The 27,622-nt window shown below is 44.1% G+C and overlaps 1 protein-coding gene across 1 annotated transcript in view; it reads right to left on the bottom strand.

Annotated features, from left to right (window-relative positions):
* The window catches only part of NOXA1 (NADPH oxidase activator 1), a 91,767-nt gene that overhangs the window by 21,514 nt on the left and 42,631 nt on the right, over nt 1-27,622 (bottom strand). The window contains 4 exon segments of the mRNA XM_086921184.1: nt 4,695-4,754; nt 5,268-5,409; nt 21,489-21,526; nt 22,953-23,012. Of these exon segments, the coding sequence (XP_086777310.1) occupies nt 4,695-4,754; nt 5,268-5,409; nt 21,489-21,526; nt 22,953-23,012 (300 nt within the window).

Below are 27,622 nucleotides of genomic sequence, written 5' to 3'. Positions count from 1 at the left end.
ATTTACAACATCTTCAGGGGTCAAGGCAAGATGGAAGAGCGTGGAGCAGGCATATTTGCAGTTCTCATCTTATTTGCCATGATGTCGAGCTACACACGTAGACTAATGGCCTGATGTATAACTGGGCAATGTAGATACTTTGTTGCAATAGCGAAGGGGCATCTATACTGGCAGAAATTTGGTCCACCCGCCAAATGTATATGCAGACGGACCATAGGTTTAATCATGGTGCGACAGGCCTCTCATTCCGCCCACGAGATTTAGATGGGCATAATGAGAGGTTAGTTTTCACCCCCCATCACCACCAGGAAAACAGTGGCAGTAAGGGGGAGTGAAAACTGCTAAATGCCCCCATTGCCAAGAGACAGGACTCCCATGGTGAGAGAGCATTCTTTTTTATTAAACAAATTAATCAAACTAAACCATTTTCCAGGCCCAAACCTTACTTTTTAATATGTATAAGTCACCCCTAGAGTGGGCCCTGGACAGTCCAACACATTTGCCTTTATCGCAGGCTTCCTCAGAATTAAATAAAGAAAACGTATGGAACCAAGTTGGCCAACAGTGTCGGATAAGGCAACCAAGCATCTGGAGTGCACTTAGAGGAAGTAGATTTGCTTGCGTCAATGCATGACTTTACCTGACGTATGGTAGGGTCAGAGTCAAATGTGTAGAGTCACGAAAACAGGCATCCAAGCCGTGTTCGGCAGATGGTATCCTTGGCAAACACAGCTTGGACAGCTGTTACCATAGGTTAGCTAATACTCATACTATGACGCAAGCAAGTCTACTTCATCCAAGTGTACTCCGGATGCTTGGTCGTTCTATTAAACGCTGTTGCTTAAATTGGTTTCATAAGTTTTCTCTATTTAATTCTGCCCTGAGGAAGTCTGCGATAAAGTGAAACGCGTTGGCTGCATTTCTTTGTATATAGTTATGAAGAACACCATTAATAGACAAACACAGAGGACCTACTATTCTTGTTTTTGGTGCAACTTTCTCCTTGCATACTCTGTTTTTGTTGCCTCTTTACTATGTTTAAATGTCGGTAATGTTTGACCATATGTAGCTGGTCCTTACAGGTCGGCAATGTTGGCTTGGAACCCAGTGATTACTTCAGGTGGTGCAGCAACAAGTCCCCTAGCTGCCAGAATGTGTTCAATTGTTCCAATCTCACCTGCAAATGGGCATACTGAAACAGCAAAACCTAGAAAGAACCACCTCATCATCTTGAAAACATCATTACACCAAAGTCATGAAGCTGGCAAAGCACAGCCAAATCAATCGCATTGTCATGCACCACACCAACATTCACCTTGGAAACATTCAGGTAATCGTATCATAAACATAACACACTTCAAATGCCCATTACAACATCATATATAACTGCCCTGGCTTATAATGCTAAGCACTATACTTTGGCTGAGCAAAAGACAATTGATCTCACCATTCACAATCAAGGGAAAAAACTGAACGCCCTTTAGTACACTCACCCATACACATAAAACACCACAAATATGTTATTAGAACAAACTCACTTTACTTTTACACTAATGCACACAAACCATTTTGAATCTAAATACAGTACAAACTATCTGAATACACACAATCAAATGCCAACAAACCAACAGATACTATCAAATAATGACTCCTCCTGTCCCACTGCTTGCTTTGCCAGATGTGCAGGTGATATTACTGTATGCAACTCAGCACCTAGGGTGGGATTGAAGGCCACAACATAGCCTCGCCCTTGGGAGGAGAGGCAAATAAAAACAGCAGTCTTGGGACAGAAGGGGAAACAAAACTCCCTGCAACGGGCAAGATGATTGGTCATACGGGTTTAGGAACATGCCCACACAAATACACCCTCATCCTTAGACAAGGCAGTGAGAAAGGCATACTACCCCTAACCTCGTGCACACAAAATCCACTTACACTTTGGAGTGGTAAGGGTTCAATGTGCTTCCACCCTTGGGCATGGTGGAGAAGTAAGAAAAAAACTGTCCACCCTTGAGCAAGGTGAAATAAATACACCTTCCCTTCCAATGATCAACATGGTATTATGGTGGAGGTTTACTCTTTCCCTTTTTCAAGGTCCTCTGGCCCTTGGGTAAGGTTGTTGTGCACAAATACCCTACATTAGGTGGGGGGTGGCAAACAATTACCCACTCATGGGAGGGATAGAAGAGAGAAATATACCTCGGCCTAGGGCAACCCAGGTGGGAAACCAAGATCCACCCTTCATCAAGGGGGGCTTACAGGGGTAAGGCCCACTGCTTTAGGTATGGTAGGAGGGAAATGACAATAATTACCTCCATGGACAGGTTTAAAAACCCTTCATTGCACAATGCACACCGACTTCAAAACCTTCGTAGTTTAGAGAGGATAGTGTAATTAAATGTATCATTCAGATTGTTTAAAACAAGCAATGGTAAAGCCAACACGTCCGACCTTTAGCAGGCTGGTAAATGGTTATTTTGTTCTGCAAAAACATGCCACAACAATAAAGAAGAAGAAAAAAGATTACATGCTGCCTCTTAAACACGGCAGCAAAGTGCTTCAAACAAATATAAAAAAAATGTTTTGAATTAACCATTACACATAATTTTAATTGAACAGTACCTGTGCTTCCTAACAGGCACGTGCACCTAGACCATGCACTGCAATCCGTTTTAGCTTTAGCGCAATTCCGTGCAAAATATGATTCATAGAGGTGAAAATATAAGGTACCATTAAAGTTGAATTACTGTAACTTGAATCCCTAATCTAAATACACAACAATGATTAAAAGAAAATGAAAAAATGATAAAGAATGGAAAAGGCGCTGTCAAAGTAAAGTATTGGCCCTCGAGATGTGGCACAGAAGTATATTTCTTTTTAGGCGAATGTGCACATGTGATCAGGTGAAAATGCCATCACTCACTGGGCTGGAATATGATGTGTCGATCACCAAACAGAATAGGTGGAGATTTCCACTAGTGGGTTTGTGAATTGTATTTTGTAGTTACTAAGTAGTATCTCTGCAGCACGACTTTATGCACTACAAAATGCAGTTTGTGAATCGGACCCTATGCATCCGACAATCATGTTTCTAACTAAATTCACTTTGTTATTATCTTTCCTGTCACTAGTGGAAAGCTCTGTTGCCCATGTTTCTAAATCTATGGTGCAAGAAGGAACATAACTTGAAAGTCCTCCAGGAATTGTTGATCTTGTTGTAGGAGGATTTGAATTACTTACCAATCGTGTGGGATGTACGTGACAACCAGTGGGGCCCTATCTTGTTTTTCTTTCTTTGTATTCTAAGAGCTTGATCCGAAGGACCCAGATTGCTCTTTGGATTTAGTTATTCACAAGTCTTTGCTTGTACCCATGGTTTATGAAGTCCAAACTCAATTCCTTTTTGTTTTCATGGTACTCTAATATGTCTGCTCTTTGTGTGGGGGTATGCAAGGAATATAACAATCACACAGCACAACAGGAATCACCCCATGCCTCACGTGCCACACAGCATCTGATTTACACACTGAAATGGCAGGGCCTTGCAACAAGAGGCAATCAATGATTTCATTTAAAAGTTCGTGGAATTTATAACTATAGATATTATTTTAATTACATTTTTATAGGGGCACTATATTTCCCATTACAACACGTTCCAGTTCACTGACATATTGAATTAAGGAAAATTAGCCTTAGAACTAAGGGGCAACGTGGTACCTGCACGACACAACCCATTAAGTCATATTTATTAAGTCATGCAGAGCCGCTTTGAGTGTCTTTGAATGGCTTCAAAAATATGGAGTCATGCAACGCAGCCCAAATCTCGGCATTGTATTACTCTGCGCAAGGGAGGCATTCCAAGGGCGCTGCAGTGGGTGTTCCCATGCAAATCCAATGGTTTTGATGCATTCCCAGATTTTCCAAACGTGGTTAATCTGGGAATGCCTGAAAAAGATACGCCTCCCCAGGAGAGGCGTAACGAGGAGAAATATGCTTATTTTGCCTCATTTTTCCTCTTTCTATGTGGAAAACGCCTCTATAGATTATTTTTGTGCAGGAAGGTGCCCTTTCCTGCTCAAAAAGAATCCTACCTACAACAAAGGCACCCTTGCACCATGCAAGGTTCCCTGCGTTGGTGCTAGGCTGCCGAAACGGCACCAGTGCAGTGGGAAAAGGTAGGAATGCGCCACAATGGATAAATACGGTGCATTCCTGCCCTTTCCCTGTGAAGCAGGGCAGAGCATCAAGGTCATTTGCTGCACGGTCCTGCACCACAATCCCAGTACATATGCCCCTAAGAGTATAGTGGAGTTTGAGGGCTGAAATACACTGTGAAAATGTGGCGGATGTGCAATCTGCCATATACTAAGTTCATTGTACCCTATGGCACTTATAATACAGCATGACATCTGTTACATTTGTGATGGAGCATCCCGTCTGCCAAACTCTAATTAGACTCTAAATAAGACTCTAAAATCCTATTAAAGTGACTAATTGCAGTTATGGTGACCACTGGAACCGTAACACACTCAAGGTTGAAAGCAAATTAAAACAAGCATGAATTTGGTGTACCATTGTGATGGTCATTACTGGTCCTTTTAAAATATAGTTATTTCTTTTCCACATCAATATGTTTGTATTACGGTACGTGTATATTCCACTTTCAACTCACAGACGAACTGTGGTGAGCTTACCTGACGCTCAGGTTTGGGGATAGAGACCGGCTCCAAAAGAGATGTTGGCAAGATTAACTTCTGTGGGAGGAAAGCATAGAAGGAGATTAGGATTGCTCCAGAGTTTTTAAACTGACAGTATCTTTGCACAGTAACACAATGTTTATGGAATACTTAGACACAACTCCTATCTCAGGAAACTACCAAAAAAAGAGCAAGGGCTTGATTTGCTAAAAGAGTAAGAACTTACAAATGCCCTTTCCCTATCTCACACATCTATCCCAATTCATACCGAGTGAAAGCAGCGCCAGGATTCAATATCAGAGGATCGAATTGGCCCTGAGCAAGAAGTTGTTATGTGCAACATTAGGAGCTCAAGCAGGGACAGTACTCATCAGGCAGACGAAGTAAAGTATGACAAGGGTACGTGGAAAGATTCCAGCACACAGCACAAGCAGAGAGCCCCATGTATCTCAGGCAGGGCTCTCATACCTCAGAGACTGCTGCAGAAGCCAAAGGCCCTACCAAGGGTATTCCTAGGAAGCTGGCATAGTGAGCCATTTCTTTGGTGGAAGGGCCATCTGGCTAGCTTACCTGCTGCCCATCGTGGATGACAGTAGCCATGCCATCTGCTTTGTGTAAGACGTAAACCAGGCTGTTGGCCTTCACTGCGATCTCCCTGCTGTCCGGAGGGTAATAGTGGACCAGAACGCGATGGTACCCTACATCTCGGCTCCTGAGAAAACGTAAAAGACAAATGTCATGTAACATATTAGAGTTTTGATATGGTACTGTCTCCAGCACTGATTTAGTATGCAGGACAACCATAAAAGTAATGCATTTAGTAGTCGACAGACAAGGGAATAGGTATAATTAGATAAACCCTTATACCCTTATCTTGGGTATGGTAGCCTAGCTTCCTAATTTGCAGAGGTCCGCACAAGTTATTTTGGACGCCAGAACAAGATGGGCAATCATAGCCTGAAACTGTACTGAAATGAAAACACGATTTCTGGTGCCCGGTGGCAGTGAGAGTCAATGGGGCTTTGCCCCACACTGGTCCTCAATACAAAAATCTGGATTTCAAGACTAATGCAAATCTTCGGTACTCAGATTACATTAAGTCTGTGTCTCTATCATGCTTTCATCTGCTCAGGACATTACAAAGCACATGATCCTCTCTCATGGAGTACTGGACTTCAGCTGACTTCGCTCTGTGTGCCCTACGGCTCCCGTCCTATCCTCGGAGTAGGTTTCGGCTGGTTCCAGCTGCCAGCCTGGTTGTGAGGGCATGCACATCTGACAATGCAAACAGAGCACTCCCTTAAAGGCGCCCTGAAGAATGAACAAATCTGGTCTCCAGTTCTTAAATAAACCGAACCTACATCTGCCCACACGTGCCTTTTTTTGTATAAACTTTCTTTTTTTCTATTTTCCATCATCATTATATAGAGTATACATGCACGTACTCAAATACTGAACAGTGTATATATAATCTCTGCCCACATGTGCCTGAGGTTCTGCACATTTAAGTGTCCTCCGAACCCCTTATCTGCGGCATCAGTGGCACTGAAGACAATGCTTCTCAGAGCTTGCTCTAAACCGATGGGACAGACTGCCAGTAACCATTCACATGGAGGCAGACTGCCTCAGATGTAAAAAAAAACCTGCTAGGTTTCTTAGCGCCTTGAAACCTCAAAGTAAAAGACCACTCCATAAAATGCCCAGACAGATGTATATGTAAACAGGACCCGCTCTCAGTCATTCTCACAGTATAAGGGTGTAAGCGCCTGTAAGCCTGGACCCACTGTCTTGGGGATTGATAAGGCGTCCATTTTTTTTGACTTAGCAAAAAGGAAGTTTTGCTCTCAGAAAAAGAAGTCCGGTGCTGCTGGCCGCTGGTGGTAGTCTAACACTCTCCTCCCTAGACGCGGACTCTTCGCCAGCACCTCGCAGCTCTTGCTTAGGTCGGAGCTCCCCCACTTCCTTCTTCACTTGCTATCATACCTTCTGCCTTTATTGCATGACAGCCCTGCTCGCATTCATTATAATATGTCATCTTTAACCATATTATGACTAAGGTACATTTATTATTGTCATTCTCTAAAGAAATACATCTGTTAATATTCGCATTACCACTTGCCTCCCACAGAACCTACCATGAAGCACAAGTGCTGCCAATGGCCTATCAATTATTCAGTGTACTTATGTCAAACATGTAATTACTGTTTAGTAAAAGATTTGTGTAAACTACTGAAAAGATGAAGGCTAATCAATGAAGGCTGCAGGTGTAACCTTATCAGAGTGGGATGTGGCAGGGATGGCTTCAGCATTAATGGCGTCCGGTGTGCCATCCTTTGCTGACACTGCGCCCAATTACCTCCTTTTTCACAGATTCCCCCAGTACCACCTTCAAATGGTGCCCATAGTCTTTCATTAGCCCCTCTCCCACGTTTATTTATTTATAGCGCTACTCATCCCAGTTCAGACTGTAGGAGCTCTTTACATCACAAACATATACAGAGATAATTAGTTACACAAGTAAATGTTACCCAAGACAAAGAGCACCACGGGTGTACGTGTCACGTCATGCACACTGTAGGCATCATATGTTAAGAGTGCTTGGGCTGGAGAAATGAAGCAGCAGTTTAACTAAGTTTTTATGATGTGCAAAAACCAAAATGCTGCGCCGAGATGCATGAAAAAGTGAGACCACGAGAGCACAGTATGCGAGATATGGTGCTGGTGCGGTTTCCTCTAGTGCTGGTGTACCTGAAGATGCCTTGCTCTAATGCACACACCCTTGCACCTTAGTGCAAGGGTGTGTGCATGATGCCATGCTTCGGTGTTACACTTGAACGGTACCCTTCCAGCAGAAAGTACTATTTTTGGACAAAGTTTAACAATTTACCTCTTTGTATGTGCAATGAGTTCCTCAGTGACAGCAGGTCCACCATAGCCCTGCTGCACTTTCAATGGCAACACCAAATGCAGGTGAGGAAAATGCACCATCAAAGGGTACATTACCTGTAGGCACACCATAAATTTCCCTGGCATGCCAGGAGTTTTATTCCAGCATGCCAGGAATATTTGAATGTTATCCTGTGCAGGACAGCCATGGTGTGCAGGATGCGCCAACAAAAATGGAGGTGACCTGCACAGCTTAAATCTGAAGGCCACTTCGACAGCACCAGGGCTTGGCTGGTAGAGGACGCGTCATCCTGCAGGCCACCAGCCGCCATCCTTAATTCAAGGAGGTGGAACCTAGGAGTGGGTGGATGGGACTCTCGAGTCCCTTCAACTCCCACCACCCATTAAACCGCCCCCTTTGTATACTGTGCTATTTGGTAATGTGCAGAAACTTCTCATTTATGTTTTGCTTTCTTCGTTGGAACACAGCTGCTCTAAAGATACAACATTAGAAAAAATTTAATTTTAATTGTACCATACAATAGTGCAGAGGTATAATCATTTTCCCTTGCACAGATGTTTAGGGGTTAAACCACTATACAGGCATGCTTGATTACACTTCAGAAAGTGTTTTTGCATTAAAACCCATTTTTTGGTATTGTATTAATTATTGTAAGTTGAAATGAATGCATGTCCTGTGTGACCTTAAACTCACGAATCCTTGTCAAGGGCAGCGTGTAGAATAATGCTGAATTCTACGAATCGTTCGAAAAAGGGGAGACTAGGCGTGCACAAGGAAGCAAGGCTGGATCATCATTGCCCTCTAGTGGTCATTTAAAAGAAGCCTTCTGAAATAAATGCGGCTACCCAAGAGCGTGAACCTCCATGGTAAATTCGTAAATACATGGTCACTTGGACTACTGCCAGCTCTTAGTTAAGCAAACTTTTTTTACATTCACAAATACATTACTGAAAGCATCCTTACCTCGTCTGAGGTGTCAGTAATGTATCCATGTTTTGTAACTAGATTTCAGACACAAAAAATACTCAAGATGTCTCGGTATTGGAAGGTACACGTACAACACACCCATTCCAGGTACCGAATAAGTATACATTCAGAATACCATTTTAGGAGTCGTAAAAACTTTTCTGACTCCTAAAATGGGATCATTGCAAACAGGCCCGGCTCCAGGAATTTTTTTTTGGGTGGGCCAAGTGTGCATTTGGGTGGGCCACTGCGGGCTCGATTTGTCGCATAAATGTCTGGGCAGGCCTTCTTCAGGGCCCTCCTTTATCTCTTCTTAGTTTTGCACGGCCCAGTAAAACGCACTCTTTTCCAAATCTCTTTCTAAATATTATCACTCTCAAAAAGTGTTTTTTCCATGTAATGTTCCTTTGATGGGAAGAGGAGGTTTCGGAGGTGGGGGTATCAGGCAAGTGACACTTCTCGGGCTCCCTCTGTGCGAACCTTCAGGGAGAATCCCACTTCATTACTACCTCCACCTGACCCCGGACTCTGCAACACACTCACTCCCTTACAGGCTTGATTATCCACTACTCCTCTCCAGTGCACCTTATCTCACAGCTGACCTTGGGCCCCAGCCCCATATCAGGCACAATCGGGCTCCACTTTTATTTTTGCCGGTAAAAACATTAGTAAAATCACATCCAAAGAAACTTAAAACATTGAATATAACAGTAAATATAATTACCACGCACTTTAAAGTATGTTCCACAGTAGCCCTTGTGACCCGACTGCTAATTTAATAAACAAAAACAGAAATGCCATGACAGGGCCGGCTTCAGCGCTGATGCAAAAGTGTTTTTTGGGGCCGCACCAATAACCTCTTTCTCCGTAAATACCTTTACTACCACCTTCCAACAGTGCCCCTCATCCTTCCATGCCCCCCCCCCTATTGACCTCCTCCTCGGATTCCCTCACTGCCACATGCCACAAGTGCCCCTCATCTCCCCATAGCCCCTCCCCTTATGACCTCCTCCTCAGATTCCCTCACTGCCACCCTCCACCAGTGCCCTTCATCTCTCTGTAACCCCTCCCCCTCATGACCTCCTCCTCAGACTCCCTCACTGCCAACCTCCACCAGTGCCCCTCATCTCTCCCTAGCTCCCCCCTCCACCCATGAACTCTTCCTCGTATTCCCTCACTTCCACCCTCCAACAGTGCCCCTCATTTTTACGTAGCCACTACCTCATATGCATGTCATTTGTTGGATAGCGCTACTCATATCGGTGTAGTGTGTGTCAGTACTTTACACCACACACACATTATACAGAGACCATGAATCATACAAGGATGTTAATCAGACTACAGGGAATGTCACGTAAGCCAATGAGGATTACAAGGTGTAGGATTCACATTTTATCCATACTGGTAGGCAGTATATTTTAAGAGGGTTTGGTCTGGGGAAACACAACCTTAGGATTTAAAGAGTATCCCATGGGGGTCAGCATTACTGATAAAAATGTATATCTGCCCAAACATACTCATTTTAGCAACATTAGAATAATGAAAGACTGGGGCAGTTCTAACTATATCACAAAACAAATAAAGTGAAGTTCTAACTATGCCATTCATGTTTGTATGCAGCTCTTTGATGACAGTTCATTGGTCACTGCCCTATGTTAGGATTGTAACTTCTGAACTCCAAGTAACACGAGGATCTCTGTGACAGAGGCAGTAACCCACTGAGCTATCCACATAAAACACAGTTAATCTGCATTTAAAAACTACTAACAGACAAATGACTGCTCTCCAGCAGGATCATTAATCACCAGCCTTATCTGGGCACTTTGTATTGTCTTATTGTTGTCCTGCATCGGTCTTTGATAATGATAACAAGCATTGGCCTAGCCAATAGGTCTCGCCTTTGGGACCTTATAAGTGTTTAGTTATCCAGCACAATATCCTTGGTGCAACAACATCAACTGTTGCATGGCTAAACACTTATAAGGTCCCAAAGGCAAGACCTATTGGCTATGCCAATGCTTGTTTCTTCTGCTTTGTTTTTCTAGATGAACAGTGATATGCAGAAGGACGATATTATGGCAACATGTTTATTTTTTGTGCACTTCATGTAATTAAAGATCGTTATTGTTAAATTACTTATGTTAAACTGATATAAATATATTTTGCAACAAATATCTAACTGCTTTTTAGTGTGTTTAATTTTACAATACAAATTCTACTTTTATTCTCCACACCTGCACCCATCCTATCTATTTCATATGAAAAAGCAAAATGATATTTGAGTATTGTGGGAAGGCAAGCGTGTGACCATGTATTATAAGGAATAAAGTACACCCTAGCATACATTAATGCGATATTGCAAGTTACCTCTACAACCTTATAAAGGAACTTTGCCTTCAGCCTCATTTTCTATATAGTCGTGGAACTTGTCTGTAACTTGCTAAATCCTTAATATGTACAGTAGGGTTATTTAAGCTATATGTAATATACCTACGTGTAGGTTTTTTCAGCCAGCTTTTTTCATTCATCAATCTGCTGTTGTGTTAATCAGATTTTTACTATGCCCACTACAGCTGTCAGCCCAATTCAGCCATAGGATAGCTTCACTGTGAACAATGCCATTTGTTCATTTGACTCGGAGCCTAAACTCACCCAAAGTAGTTCCGTTAAGTGTCAGCGACTGCTGCGCAACTAAAGTGTGCTTTCTCAGACCAAATATTTTTGCTTTCAACCAATATTATTATTTTAGACTGATGAGGGCCTGCCAACTTCCCCAACACTAGATTTTGCACAATTCTTAACAGATCCCTTGAAAATTACAGTTGAGATTAAAATTATTCTGGAAAAAAAGTTAATATTGCGACTAGGACAAAGCAATTCGGAGGCAATTTCGCTATTAAACCAAACATAGGCTTATAAAACGGTAACGTCCATTTGTGATTAGATGCATCTTATACTGCGCCGACTTATTCACGTGTATGCTATAAAAAATACAGATGGGCGAACCCAAGTACTCATGGGACAACCTGAGCCAGACCTGAGCGATGGGCATGGGTGGGTCGTTATGATGAGCTAAAAGGTAGTGCCTTCCTTCTTGGGTGCTTTTACAGTTTTAGCACACTTCTGCTCCTCAGAACCTGTGAAAGTGTTTTAGGCTAATATGCTTTTGTCGCCTCTGAAAACCAGCATTTCATTTTTATTCTATTTCTTTTGTGCAGTTTTATATAGCGCCAACTGGGCCTGAAGGTATTGGAGCGCTTTTCGTGAGCACTCGTAACATTAACACAAGGCCCCATTCATTTTTAAGAACAGAGCGAATAGTGATTTGCCCAAAATCACAGGACGTTAAGCGACACTGAGACTTGAACCAGGTTACCAAGGTCCAAAGTCAGCACTTCTGGGCATAACGCCTCATCCTCCCACCATATTCTGTTAAAACTTTTTTTTTTTAAACACCAAGATGGGTCTTTTAGACAGAGCTGCTAAAGGCAGTGTGTTTCTGTTGGTGTTTTTAGAGTTGCAACACAATGCAGGTTTTCCATTGTTTGTGAAGACCAGCAAGCTGGTTCAACTTTAAAAATACACCAACCCAGGCGCATAGTCTATAGGTAAAAGATGGCACTAGTCAATGTGTCAGTGTTTCTTGCCTCAAGAAGGGTCTGGGCTCGGATCGTGTTAGGTTCAAGGGTCTATGAGGACCCCGAGCCAGAGCCAGAGCCAGGCATCGGTCTCGAACCAATCTCGAGCTTTAAGGGGTCGTCCAACAGTATGAAAATACTGGCGCGATGGGCGCCTGATAACCAAAATTCACTTTGACTTGTTTTTATTCACTAATGAACAGACACCTATTTGGGTAAAATATGCCCCTGGGCACTTGTAAGAGTGAAACGCAGCAATGCGTGAGATCATCTGACTGGCACGAGAGACTTGCACATCACTCTGGGAGCTGAGACGCCCCGTCAGTTTATAACAATCACTGCTCCAGCACACACATCACCACCCTGATATACTCTAAATAAAAAGCTGTGCATTCAGTGATCCCATGTGACCACGTAAGGAGTGGGATTCTAGCATGCAACAGACAACTTGGGTTTGATGCACTTTACTGTAGTGTACAGTGCATTCTGAAAGTGCTTCAGTGCAGGCACAGCGCACGCATAAAGTGCTGTAATAGGCCCTTAGGTTCCCAGCTCATCTAGGAGTAACCAGATTTTTAGCATCAAAATCAGGGACGTTTCACAACAAAGAAGGAGTACACCTGTGCTTCGTTCGAGGGGCACAGAGTATAGCTGGCAGCCCCCATAACCAGGGAAAGCACAAACAACAAAGCACCGCGTAATGATATTAAACTTTCACACAGCAGCATCTCTTAACTGAACTGCTTTCTAATCAGGGCTTCCACCTAATCCTCCCCAGGAACTTATGAAAACTTGCCACCCTCACAATTGCGTCGACCTGCTCCAAAAAAAAGATGACGTGACATTTACTGAAATTTACTGAGACAAAATGGTGAAAAAAAACGGTGGTGAAAACGGGGAGTGTCCTTCAACACTGGAGACTCCTGGTTTACCTTTGTTCCACCTCTAAATGTAAAACCAAGCCTCATTAACATGTAAATGGTCGTTTAACGACCTGTGAAGTACGCGGGTGCGATAATCTCTAAAACTGTCTCTGTGTGTGCGCCTGGGAATGTCTCGGCCCGGGCTGATGCACACAGGAGGGTTGAATCACTTTGAGCCCAATGGCGTTGCACGCAGCCTGCCTTCAAGCCCACGGTGCGAGGGCCAAGGCTCCAGTTTGGGTGGGCCAGGTTCATGTTTGGGTGGGCCTGGCCCACCCGGCCCAGCCGCTAGAACCGGGCCTGATTGCAAACGAGAAAGCATTTTAATAGCAGCCGCGGCCCGTGCAGGTAAGAGCGGTGAGGCAATGGGGCCAGGTTTGGGGGTGGGGGGTGATTTCAACATACGACCACGATGGAAAATCAGATAAATAATTCATTTTCACTCGTGGTCGTATGTTGAAACCGCCCGCTCTTTACCCACTCACCCCCACCCCACCCGGCCGCACCTCACACCTGCAGGGGCCGCGGCTGTTTAAAACCCATAGAAGCCGAATTAGAGTGTTTGCAGCCAATAAAATGTTCAGTGTATCTGGCCCACAATTCTCACAGAGTAGAAACATCTAAAGTACATCAACATACCATGTTTCTTGCAAAGCATGTATGTGCTGGACAATGCAGAAGAAGTTCTCCCTCACTCTATCAGGATTTACTCTATTCTTGCTACACTTATTGATCACACTTCTCTAAATTCAGGGGATTGCTCGCCGGCTGATCCAGTGGATAAGAGATCGGAAAAGGATTTGAAAAAGTCAATAATCCGATGCTCAGGGCTGGTGCAGGTGCTGCTTTATTTAAATTTGAGTATTTGGGCACTGCGATGCAGGAGGTTGAGGACAGCTCAGCAGAGTAGATTCTTTTCATATAATGTGTGCAGTCCTATCAGAGCGTCAGCATTCACATCAGGAGCTTCAATTCTGTCAAGATGCCATATCTGGCTCAGAGACTGGAAAGCTGACACACTTGAGAAAGCAGCAAGGTTTAAACTTCCCTTCCCGAGCAAGAAACTTTTCAGGGAGTGACTTGATCAAATGCTAACAAAGGCTTTAAAACAGAGAAGCATGCACTCCCATACAAAGGCAAGCCTTCCTCGTTATCTCAGTCATATGGTGATTCCAGAAAATATTCCCAGGGGCGTAGTAGCTTGGGTATTTAGATTGGGGGGAGGGGGGGTAAGCTTCATATTTACCAACAATCAAGCCGGCATACCTTGTTAAAATACATTATGAGAACAAGGACGTGATAGGGGCTTAGGAGGCAGTAGGAAGAGAGAGCAGTGAGGATAAACAATAGTTTTAAAACGAACCGATTTTGTAGGCAGAGACGCGGGAGTGTGTGTGTGTTTTTGTCTGTGTGTTTTTAAACATCCAGGGTGAAATCTAACAGACACCTCACCCTAGCAGTCTAAAAGGACCTGTACCCAACTATTTACCACAGAATACATTTTTAGGGGTGTGTAACACCCCAAACTCCCCCTCCCCTCCCCTGAGGCTATGGCCCCGAATATTCATTCTCAAGATTATTGTACAGGAAATGTTTCCAGCCAAAAAAGAAGTAGCTGGATTCTATCTCATAGCAGTCAGATCTAAAAAGTGAGAGATCCTATCTTGGAAGGGGAGACGAACTGCTTCCAGTTGAAGGTTGTATGCAGAATGTTTTCAAGGCGTCAGGTTGGTGTTGTAACAGAACAATGGAATGCAAAATATAATTCACAGAGGCTATGTCATTAAACGTGAAATATAATTCACAGATGTTATGCCAGAACATGTTACTCTATTCCTCCAGGCTTGGGATACATCATTACTGCTGCTACAACAAAGAAAAACAAAGCAGGCAGGTTGTGGAAAGGAATTTGATCATGGTTAGAGAAAAAACATTTCACCAGTCCTTTAGGCAGAGCAAAGAAACCAGTTTAATTCAATTCTATTCCTGGTAGAAAAACTTTCAGGAGGTTTCAGGCCTGTGCTTGATCTGAATTCAGTCAGTTATTAGGTCAAGAATATGCGCATCAAAATGAATGTCCACAGAGAGGCAACTCAGTGTCGATGCTGGGAGACTTTGTGATAGCTGTCAGCCTACAGAATACATATCTACACTTTCCAATTTCCCAAGGTCACTAGAAGTATCTAGAAATTGCTATACAAGATCAACGTTTCCAGAACACAGTGCTACTGTTTGGCCTGAAATCAACTCCCAGAGTGTTCACGAAGGTGTTAGCTCCTTTAGTGGGCATTCTTCACAAGGTAGGAGTATTTCTTCACCAGCACCTAGGTGACTGGCTGGTTCTCTCGCCATCACGAGATCAAGCAATAAAAGACAGAGTTGCAGTTATAAAGCTATTGTTAGATCACATATTTTTGATAAATTGGCAGCAGTCCCAATAACAACCCTCTCAAGACTTGGAGTTCGTATCGTGCGAGGATGGTTTCGAATGGATGCAGGGTCCATATATCTCCTAGAGTGTAAGTGCCTGAAAATGATAAAACAATTCTTGAAAATCTTGATCAGAAGGCAACAACAACAAACTCATGGTTACAGATCCAAAAAGATATTAGGTCAGCCCTCTGTCTGGTACCTTGATCCCGAATTCATTTGGGAGTCCTAATAAATCACTTTCTGATGCTATGGTCGCCAGGGACTCAAAATTATGACATCTAAGTGAAGATGAATAATCACAACAAGGGGCCTGAAAAGGTGGTTGTATCCTTAACACCTTCTGAGCGGAGTAAATATGACAGGTCTCCCATGGACAATAATAATGGATGCCAGCAGCACGGGCTTGGCATCCCTGATTGAAGAAAGAACTTTACAACTAAAGTGCTCTCTTCAAGAAAAGAATCATTAAGCCAAATGAAGGTAGTTGGTGGCTATTTGCCGGGCTCTGATGGGTTTTGATCCTCTTCTTAGGGGGAAGGCTGTGGTGGTCCAAACCGACAATATGATGGCCAAGTTATATATAAACAAATAAGAAAGAACTCATTCAGAGGCTATGTTTCAGATTTCAAGAGCAATATTGCAGAGACACATCTGATATCTCTTTATGCAGCTCACACCTACTGAGTGCAACACATTAGCAGATCATCTGAGCAGGAGTTTTCATTCTTTCCAAGACTGGCAGTAGATTATTTTCTGTTCTCAAGCATCTGACAGAAGTGGGAGAACCCAGGAATAGATGCGTTTGTTGAGCTCTTCTCATTGTTTTATGCTCAAGGTTAAGGGAGGGGAGGGTTTGGAATCTAGATTTTCTTCCCTACCCTTTTCGGAAGACTTGTGCTTTATTAGTTCATTTAAACCATCGACTCAGACTCTTAGTCATTGGTTAAAGTCTTTGATTGCTCATGATTTCCAGATTCAGGCAATCGATTGCCGGTTAAGGGTTCAAAGTCGACCCATCAGCGCTATGGTTGATTCTTGGTCGGAATCTCAAGGTGCTTCTTTACTGGAGATTTGTAGGGTAGATACCTGGCCCACCCCTTCAACATTTGTTAAATATGTTATACTCCCAAACAGAAGGTGTATTTGCATAATATGTCCCTCTGCTATGAAGTAATATGCAGAGAGGTTTATTTCCCAGGCAAATAAATATATTTTCTAATTTATGAAGCAATCTTTATTATCTTCATTATCTGGAGGGCTTAATTCAATCATTTGTAGCTTGAATATTTCTCATTTTGTAATGAGAAGAACAAGGAAGAGGACGGAAAGGTAATGTCCCAATTACTGATTGATTGATTGACTTAGAATAATGAAAATACCAATCAATCAAAGCATTTATATAGCTCACTACTCACCCAGAGGGTCTCAAGGCGCTAGGGGAGGGGGGTCCGCTACTGCTCGAACAGCTAGGTCTTGAGTTGCTTCCTGAAGGCGAGGTGGTCCTGGGTCAGGCGGAGGTGGGTCGGGAGGGAGTTCCATGTCTTGGCAGCGAGGTAGGAGAAGGACCGTCCCCCTGTGGTGGCTCTTCGGATGCGGGGGGACGGCGGCGAGGGCGTGGCCGGTCGATCGAAGCTGGCGTTTGGGAGCGTAGAAGTTGAGGCGGCTGTTGAGGTATCCTGGGCCTTGGTTGTGTAGGGCTTTGTGTGCGTGGGTGAGGAGTCGGAAGGTGATTCGCTTGTTGACGGGGAGTCAGTGCAGGTCTCTCAGGTGTCCGGAGATGTGGCTGCGACGGGGGATGTCCAGGATGAGTCGTGCTGAGGCGTTCTGGATCCGCTGGAGTCTCTTCTGGAGTTTGGCGGTGGTTCCAGCGTAGAGGGAGTTGACGTAGTCCAGACGGCTGGTGACGAGGGCCTGGGTGACCGTCTTCCTGGTCTCGGTGGGGATCCACCAGAAGATCTTACGTAGCATGCGCAGGATGTTGAAGCACGACGAGGAGACGGCGTTGACTTGTCTGGTCATGGAGAGGGAGGAGTCCAGGATGAAGCCCAGGTTGCGTGCGTGGTCTGTTGGTTTGGGTGCGCTGCCTAGGGCGAGGAGCCACCAGGAGTCGTCCCAGGCGGAGGGTGAGGATCCCAGGATGAGGACTTCCGTCTTGTCCGAGTTCAGTTTCAGGCGGCTATTCTTCATCCATTCGGCTACCTCTTTCATCCCTTCGTGGAGGTTGGCTCTGGCTGTGGCGGGGTCGTTGGTGAGGGAGAGGATCAGCTCGGTGTCGTCGGCGTAGGAGATGATGTTGAGGTTGTGCTGGCGTGCGATGTCTGCGAGGGGGCTCATGTAGACGTTGAAGAGGGTTGGACTGAGCGAGGAGCCTTGAGGAACGCCGCAGATGACTTCGGTGGCTTCAGATCTGAACAGGGGGAGGCGGACTATCTGTGTCCTTCCGGCGAGGAAGGAGATGATCCACTCCAGTGCCTTCTCCTGGACTCCGACGTTGCTGAGGCGCTGTACTAGGGTACAGTGGCAGACAGTGTCGAAGGCCGCGGAGAGGTCTAGGAGGATGAGGGCTGCTGTTTCTCCGTTGTCAAGCAGTGCTCGGATGTCATCGGTGGCTGCGATCAGGGCGGTCTCGGTGCTGTGGTTGGCCCGGAAGCCAGACTGCGAGAGGTCGAGGGATCCGTTCGTCTCGAGGAAGGCGGCCAGCTGCTTGTTGACGGTCTTCTCGATAACTTTTGCAGGGAACGGGAGCAGCGAGATGGGGCGGTAGTTCTTGAGGTCGGTGGGGTCGGCTGATGGCTTCTTTAGTAGAGCGCTGAGTTCGGCGTGCTTCCAGCTCTCCGGGAAGGTAGTGGTGTCGAAGGAGGTGTTGATGATGTCCCGCAGGTGGGTGCGATGACAGCGTCGTCCTTGTTGAAGACGTGGTGAGGGCAGGGGTCGGTAGGAGATCCGGAGTGGATGGAGTTCATCGTGCGGACGGTGTCTTCGGTGCTGATCGGGGTCCAGGCGCGGAGGGTGGTGGTGGGGGGCGGTGGTTCGGTCGTGGCGTGCGTCAATTGAGTGCTGAAGCTGTTGTGTATGTCCGCGATCTTGTTGTGGAAGTAGGAGGCGAGGGAGTTGCAGAGGTCTTGCGAAGGGGTGATGTCGTTGTTTCCGGGGTTGGAGAGCTCTTTAACGATGTTGAAGAGTTCCTTGCTGTTGTGTGCGTTGTTGTCCAGTCGTTCCTTGAATGCAGTTTTCTTGGTGGCGTGGATGAGTTGATGGTGTTTTCGGGTGGCGAGCTTGAGGGCAGTCATGTTGTCCGGTGTTGGGTCTCTGCGCCAGGTTCTCTCAAGGGCTCAGTAGTTCTTCTTGGAGCTCTTGAGTTCGTCGGTGAACCATGGGGCTTTCTTGCTACCGGGTCTGCTAGGCGGGGTCCTCAGGGGGGCGAGGTTGTCTGCGCAGTCGCTGATCCACTTCGTGAGGTTGGTGGCCGCTTGGCTGGGGTTCGTTGCGCTGGTGGGTGGGTTCTTGCTCAGGGAAGTCGCGAGCTGGTCGGCTGTGATCTTATTCCAGCTTCTGCGTGCAACCTGTTGCTGGTGGTGGTGGGTCGTGGTCCTTCTGAAGCTGAAGTGGACGCAGCTGTGGTCCGTCCAGTGGAGTCCGGTGGCGTGGCTGAAGGTGATGTCCTTGTTGGATGAGAAGACGGGGTCGAGTGTGTGTCCGGTGTAGTGGGTGGAGGTGGTCACCAGCTGCTTGAGTCCCAGGTTTTCGAGGTTGTCCAGCAGGGTGGTGGTGTTGCGATCGTTGTTGTTCTCCAGGTGGAAGTTGAGGTCCCCGAGGAGGATGTAGTCAGCGGAGAGGAGGGCGTGCGGGCTGATGAAGTCGGCGATGTCTTCGCTGAATTGTGTGCGTGGTCCCGGGGGTCTGTAGAGGAGGGTGCCTCTGAGGGTGGTCTTGGGGTTGATGTAGACCTGGAAGTGCAGGTGCTCGGCGGGTGCGAGGGTGTCGTCGGTGTTGGTCGTGATGCGGATGGTGTTCTTGTGGACGATGGCGATGCCTCCTCCGGTCTGGTTGATGCGGTCCCTTCGGATGATCTTGTAGCCGTCTGGGATGGCGATGGCGGGCGCTAAAGAGGTGTTCATCCAGGTTTCCGTGAGGAAGGCGACGTCTGGTGAAGTTGTGTCGAGCAGGTTCCAGAGCTCGACGGCGTGTCTGTGGACGGAGCGGGTGTTGAGCAGGATGCATTTCAGGTGGCTGCTGCTGTTGCTCATCTTGCTCTTGGTCGGTGCTGGAGTAGTGCAGGTCCGGATGCAGGTGAACTTGCAGGAGTGGCAGCAGAAGGGTCATTGGGTGCGTCTCGGGGTGGCTCGGTAGCAGCCCGGGATTCGGCCGGCGTTGAGTTCGGTGGGGTCGTAGGTCCGGCGGTTGGGCTGGTTTCTGCGGGGGCCAGGGGTCCTGGCGCTGGGCGCGGTCCAGGCGCAGATGGGCTTTACTTTGGCGCACCTTCGGCGCTCAGTCGGGGCTCCCGCTGCGCGCGTCCGCTGCTCGGTCGCTCTGGGGGCGTCATAAGAAGGGGGACGGGAGGGCGGGTCAGCTGGGCGGCGGGAGCGGGTCGGCCAATGGGCCGGTGGTGGGCGGGGCCTGTGGATGTCCATGCTTCCTTTTTCTGATCATTACATAAATCCATCTGTCTGTTTGGTGAACATTTCGATTGGGAATGTAGGAAGGTCTAGTTTTATAGCTTTAAATACTGGGAAGTTTTGGTGATGTGTATGTAAGATATGAACAAGTTACTTACCTTCAGTAACGCCTTGTTTGTTAGAGACGCTCACTAGCCGCAGATTCCTTACCGTCGAATATTCCCCACCCATCAGACGGGGGCGGACATTTTTGTTGAGCAGTACCCCTGCAAGCCCGTAGGTGGCGTCATTCAGCTCTGCTTGGCATCATCCACATCGGAAGTTGAATGCATGGTGCCTACATAGGTGCAACTCCAGTGCGCTGACATTCTTTCAACTTTTTGTTGAGATTTTTATTGAGACAGATGTCAGTGGCAGACCTACATTTGGTGTGCCTCTGGTGTTTGGAGAGCGACCCCGGCACTAAAACCTGTGGCGGCTGCCTTGACATGCACCCCAAGACCTTGAGGAAGTGCTCCCTCAAGCTCCTCGACGCGCGAAGCTGTGACGCTGTTCTTTTAGAGTTTAGCAAAAGGTGCCCTGAGGCAGCGACACAACGGCTGGTAGTGCATCCTATGCATTGTAGTTCTCTTTACCTAAATGTTAATGTCTCACTGGGTAAAGAGAAAATCTGCTGTGGATAATTTAATTTAGAGATCTATGCCAGATTAGAGACATCAACACAGGGGTGATATTGCCCATATGCTGCAGGCCAGGAATAAGATGACTGCATGATTTTGAGCTTGTTGGAGTTTAGGCCCACTTTTGTCTAGGCGATTATAGCAAGTACTATTGCAGTCCTCATGGGGAAGAGGACCACTACAGGGTCCTTGTATACTTGGCACAAATGGCACTCAGTAACCTTCGTAAGAAGAAACACTGAGTGGCACCACCAAGATTTGAAGCAGTAACCATGAGATCAAACACAGTTTCCCTCAGTAGATGCATTATTATCACTATGCATGGCACCTATTTTATACAAGAGAACTTGATCACCGTCCTTTAATTAATACATCGTATTTGATAAGTAAATGGGTACTAGTCATCTTTGAATCCATGAGGCAAAACAGAGGAAAACCACTCTGGGTCAGACCTCTGAATCTATGCTATATTGTTGTGGAGGGAACCTGCTGGTACTTTCACAACAAAAAGAAACTTAAAACAATGTACAAAGTAATTTTGCAACTCATTTGAAAAGGCGCTAGTAAGATACAAGGACACATAGTAATACTATGTCAATCCAACAGATTAGAACATCGAATACTTACTGCAAAGTTTCTGAGCTGGGTTCATAAAATCCAGGTTTCTGTAGAAATAAAATGAAAGCCACTTGGTTATTGTAACCACACAGCCACCACAACTGGACGTCCAGGATTGCTGCATCCACAGACTAGCTTTAAAGGCAAGCCCTATTACCTCTGTACTTTGCCAATACACAAAAACCCAAACACCACTGCACGAGAGATAACACATTTCAGTCCCTTCATCACCCTATAGCTACCCTCCTCGTCCAATCTCTTTATGACACAACAGCACAATACATTCCAAGACAACACATCAATAGCATACAATACAAACACACAACATACCAGATCACACAGCCATCACGCTTCCCCAACACATACACAGAAACCCCAATCCTTAGTGGCCTAAACAGTCTCTTATCTACATGGGACCTACCACCCAATCTGAACTGAACATAAAATTGTACTTCAACCAATAGAACATGTTTCTCGTCACCACAAATCAATCAATTGTGAAATGACAATAACTATCCTTTCCAATAACACACATCTGTACAGCAGAATTCTCCTATTGCTGTCTCTATCTGACACCCAGGGACATGTGACATCCCCTGCATACACTAGCAAGACCACTTAGGCTCACAAAACACCCAACATAGGTATATATTTCAACCTACCACTAACACCCGGTCTATACAGCTCAAGCACTGGGTAAACAAAAACATAAAATGATACTAATAATAATTCTTAATTACTCAGGACAACAGAGATAGCCTACAAACGTCTTGCAAGCTATCTTAATGGATACAAACCAGGAAGAATAGATGCTAATTCCTCACTAGGGTATTTATTGATTGTTTTACACCAGTCAGTAGAGCCAATAAAACAGAGATAACTACTCCAGTTATCTAAAGCTATCAGAAAAATACAACACCTCTTAGCTACAAGAACTCAGTCTTAACTACACCTGTGTTGAAAACCTGAACACCCTACTGTAAATCACAACTCAAAGTCATCTCACCACAAACTCACAAAGTTGGGATAAAAGGAAGCAAAACCAACCCCCTAATGGAACACCACCATAAGGCCAACCCTACCATGCCAAACTACACACCAACACCAGAGAGGATTTTTGAATAATCGCCACTCAAGGAGAAAACTCAGTTTGATGAATCCAATTGCAAACCAGCCTGCATAAATTCCAAAAGGTTAAGTAATTGATGAATGCTGCACTATACAAATACCCAGTAATATAACATAACACACAGACTACAAGGTACATTCCATCCACCGTACAGAACACAACACAACACGTGCCACAGGCTACCTACAGAAAAGATAGGGTCTAACACTCCCACTTTCCTGAATAGAAACATTTACATCAATGGTAATTGGCAGGAGGACAGAATAGTCTTATGATTAATTGAATGTTCTAGTTTATAAAAATGGGCATGTAAAGAAAACTCTTACAAAACTTCATCAACTTACCTGCGGTCGAAGAGGCTCAAATCCAATGTACCCATCATTGGGGATCACAGAAGAGATTAGCTGGCAACAGAAAAAAAGTACAATTGTTAGGCACTGATGAAGGTCTGGACTGAAAAATGTAAGAATATAATGCAGTCCAAGTTCATTGAAAGATCACAGACAGTCCACACAGCAGACATGTCTCTGTCTACAGTATGAAATCTCACATAGAGCCAATATGGAATCCATGTTGAAGAAGTACCAGACTTTCACTGGTGTCCTATTTGGGATGCCACCACTTTCAAAGTGAGCCTCCAAATTGGATGAGGACTGAAATAGTCTCAATTTGTAAAGAGTGCTGAGGTCGGATGTTAGGCAAGCTGCTTTACAGTGGTGTAACAATACTGAAATGGCACGTCATTGCCAGGTTCGTCTTTACGTCAATGAGTTAATGTTTCAAAATGGAGGTCTATCAGCTATTTCATATGTCATTTTGCTCGTTCATGGATCGCTTATTTAGCTCTAGACAAGTTGGTTGGTGGAAGCCAGACAATAACACATGAGAGTACTGGGGATAATGGAGTGGTCATATGGGCTAATTTGAGTTAATAGATAATTGCACATATCTGAAGGTGTTCGAACGAGTGTTACGTTGGATTGTTATCTATGGAAGACAAATTTTGCACCAAATAGTATAATTTGTAACATATTGAAGATGTCAATTGAGCTACTCTGTGTTTCTATTGTGATCTTTCAAATACAAGAAGCACCTTCAAAGATTAGCACAATACAACAGCATTTCTTTGATTTTTTTACTTCTACTGTTATATTGCAGAGGTATTCATATGTTGCTGCAACCCGAGCTAGACAGTATGTGCTGCTTTGCTATGGATCTGTCACATTACTGGGAGTCAGACAGTTGACATTGTACCTAGTACCTGGATGCCCAAAGTGTTGCTCTTCATTATTGTAAAACGATCCTTTGATTTCTTATTTTCCTGACAACTTTATTGTTTTAGTAGTTTTACCGACTTATCAATCAATCAAATCGAGTTTATAAAGCGCATGACTGCACTAGCTAGTGCGTCCCCGCGCTGCAAAGTAAAAAAAGAATAAATAATTCAGTTAAAAAGTAATTCATAGACACTCCCGTTGGCTTGCTACAATACCAATATGTATCTGAACACTTTTTACCTCTATCCTGAGCGATATGATATCAATTTTAAGTACACTAAAGGTTTCAATGTTTTATACCTATGAAGACAATCTGTTTCCACCCTACCCTTTCTCCCCTCATTCCTTCACTTTAACATGAAGAAGGGTCAGAAGCATCATCACATTAGTTTTGTTCCTTTTTGATTTGATTGATGGATCCCAAAAGCAGGTCAATATTTGTCTCTTTAATTTCCTAAGTCGTGTATGAGCATATCTAGCTATTGTTTTCTAAATTCTTATTGACCAATCAACAGTGGCTTTCTTCCATCTGTCCGCCAATTCCTGGGTTTTGGCCAAGAGCCGGGAGTATGTAAGTGTCGAATTATTTTTTGACATCTCCTTCAAGAGGCTCTAAATCCAATATTATAATATCAGGCTCCTAAGGAATGGGATAACTCAGCATCTTCTTACTAAGGCTCAGTAATTATTTCCAGAACATCAGTAGTTTTGAACTCAACCAATATACATGTACTTCATCTCATCTTTTCACAATACAACCCACATGTCCGATTCATATTGAGGTACACGGTTTTTAACTTCATAGGTGTCATACACGAGTTGTAGTTTCTATTGGTTCTGAATTCTGTACACTGCATAGAATTTTAGAAATATCCTGTCATTGTCTTTGCCATTTCTCTTGGATAATCTTTCTGCCTAGCATTTTCTCCCATGTGGTCATATATGACCATTGTGTTGGTATTTAAACTTCTGCCAGTACTGTATATACTGCATATAGCAATCCAACCGTAAGGTCATTTGTATGCAGTAAACAGCTTTTGAAAAGGGGCTATGTCTGTCAATCCCGCCTCTCTAGCAGGATATACAGCCCAATGAAGTAATTGAAAGTAATGGTGCTTTTTTGCATCATCGACTTGAAAATCTTATGCGTTTCAAAAGATTTCAATCGCCCAGTAAAAGAGGCTGTCCTTTAACATTCAATAAACCCATTACTTATACTTTTTTCAAAACTATCTATTTTTGAGCTGGTGTGAACTCAAGCTCTTGATGAATTGATGTGGATGTGGAAGGGAAGGTGGCTGTTCCAGCATCCCTCTATACTCTAACCCACACCCCCACTAGTTGCTGTATGATGTTAGAAATCTATTTAACAGCTGGCCTATGCTATTTAGAGACTAACAATATCCCACAGCGGTCTGTCCTTTAAAACATATTTGATAAATGGTGACATGTTTTAGGGGGTTTCTCTCAAATATGCTAATCTAAATTGGATTGCTTAGTGGCGTGATTCTAATTTTGGGAAACTCAAACCCTGTTCTCCCTTAGAGGCCTGTAATAGTTTTCTTTTTATCATAAGCCTTTTACCTTCCCATATGAAGGAACCACATTCTGCCGAAAACAACTTTTTGGGAAAAGTTATTGGAAAAGCTAGCAATAAGTACAACAACAATGGTTATATGTTTACAAGTTTTAGTGCCATTATTCTTCAGGATGTATAGAGTGATCTCCATCTATTCAGATCTTTCTTAATATTGCATATTAGAGAGGGGTAATTAGCTCTATATTGGGTTTGAATCCTTGTGGTTATTTATATACCTAATTACTTAATCTTACCTTTGGCTCATCAGAAGAGCATCCCCTCCAGTCATCCCTTAATGCCCGGTTCCAGTGTCACCCCATAATTTCAGATTTCCCAAAGGTAGCTTGAATCTTGAGACTGCCCCCTATTCCTCTAAGGCTGCCAATACTTTGCATATAGATTTTTTTCTAGTTACCCTACAGTCATCACCATAGTCTTTGCAAACAAGTGTACCTTATGCATTATTTCCATTAGGAAACCTCCTTCTTTATTCCTTGTTTACCTTAATCGTGTGTGCTAGTGGTTTTACTGAAAGAGCAAACAACATTGGAGATTGAGGCTAACCCTTTCCATTTCCCTGGATGAGTGAAAGATCTTCATTCTTTCCCCATTTATTAAAAGTCGATCTCTAGGGTGAAAAAACGTACCTATTTGTAGGTTCTCATGACCGGGCCCATCCATGCTTGATGCAGTGCAAAGCACAGGAAGGACCATCCATCCAAAGTCTTCTCTTCATCTGGGGTGAGTATCACAATGGGGATTTTGCTCTTATATAATTTCCCAATTGAATGTAAAACTCTTCTTATGTTGTTGAAAGTGTGTCTATTTTTAATAAGTGAGGTTGGTCTTTGTTTATCAAATGTAGAATCAGTGAGTCAAATCGAGTCACTAGAATGTTGGTGAAAATTTTAAGAACACTGTTCACTAATGAAATTGACCTATTGGACAAGCACAATTCTTTGGGTTTCCCAGTACTGATATAATGCTTACCTCCTTCATGGAATTTGTTATGGTGCTTGTGTCTCGGATTGTGGAGGCCATTCAGGTCTGGCATCTTGTTGACCAGAAGGTCTTAATAGCACTTTCACCAGCTGTCACTCTTATCTCCTGCTCTAGACTGACACACTCTAGTTGAACAACGTTGACACCTCTAAGATGTAAAAAGAGTCAAAGTGATGTGGTCGACTAACACTGGATTGCTACATTATTATACAGAAGTCAAAGGTATGGGAGTGACCAACATGGGATCTTGTATGTTATTATTAAAGGAGTTAAAATGATAGGTGCCCTGTACTCTTCCCTGGTATAATTTACTACAGTAATCTATGCATGTCTGTATTTTCACTTTTCTAAGTTTGTAACATCGTCCCTTGCAGTTATCACTTTGTCCGTTCTAGTCCTCCCCATTTCCATTCATGGTGTATTTACTAGCAAAATATCTGTTGTGCTAGATATTTCATAAAAGCATTGCTTAAGTCTTAGCAATGCTCCTTCAAATCTTTCTGAAATTAGATTATTTTGGCATCTAAAATACACCATTTCTTTTAGTAATTTTAATGAACCTGTTTTTCTATATTTATGTCCAATTTTCTCCAGGTTAGGTCCTAGTTGTACAGTACGTTAGTAAGTTATCTGTTATAACTGAATGCCCTAAAGGTACACCAATTTAAATCTAAAGGAGTCTCACTGGTTTAATTCAATTAGAATTATACTTCATTCTGGTCATTGAACTGTGATTCATTTAATCTAACCTTAAAGCTGCTGCTCTCAAATTCCATGGTTTGTTCTTTTTCAGAAGGGTCTCTCTGATATCAGTCAGTTGATATTGCAAGTAGATGAGTACACCAAAAATATTTATCCTGGAAAAGGTTGTATGACTGTGTGAGAAAATGTGACTTCTCTTTCAATGGGGTGAATTGTTCTCCCAATATCTAGAAGTTCCAAGTCTGCTATAGCATTAGTTATGGGGCGAGACATCCCATAATTCGGGTATCTGTCTTGGACATGTCTACCTATTGTCGGATTAGGTACTAAAATAAAGTCACCAGACATAACTTCTCTGGTGACTTTATTTTAGAAATTCACTGAAAAAAACATAGGTGTCACACCAGTTATAGTTAGCTGGTCATTTTACTCATACAAAACCTTTGAAATTCCC

This window comes from Lissotriton vulgaris, chromosome 5 (assembly GCF_964263255.1).
Source record: "Lissotriton vulgaris chromosome 5, aLisVul1.2, whole genome shotgun sequence".
NCBI lineage: Eukaryota > Metazoa > Chordata > Amphibia > Caudata > Salamandridae > Lissotriton > Lissotriton vulgaris.
Note: the sequence above shows the minus strand (reverse complement) of the source record. Positions and strands in the feature narration are given on the sequence as shown.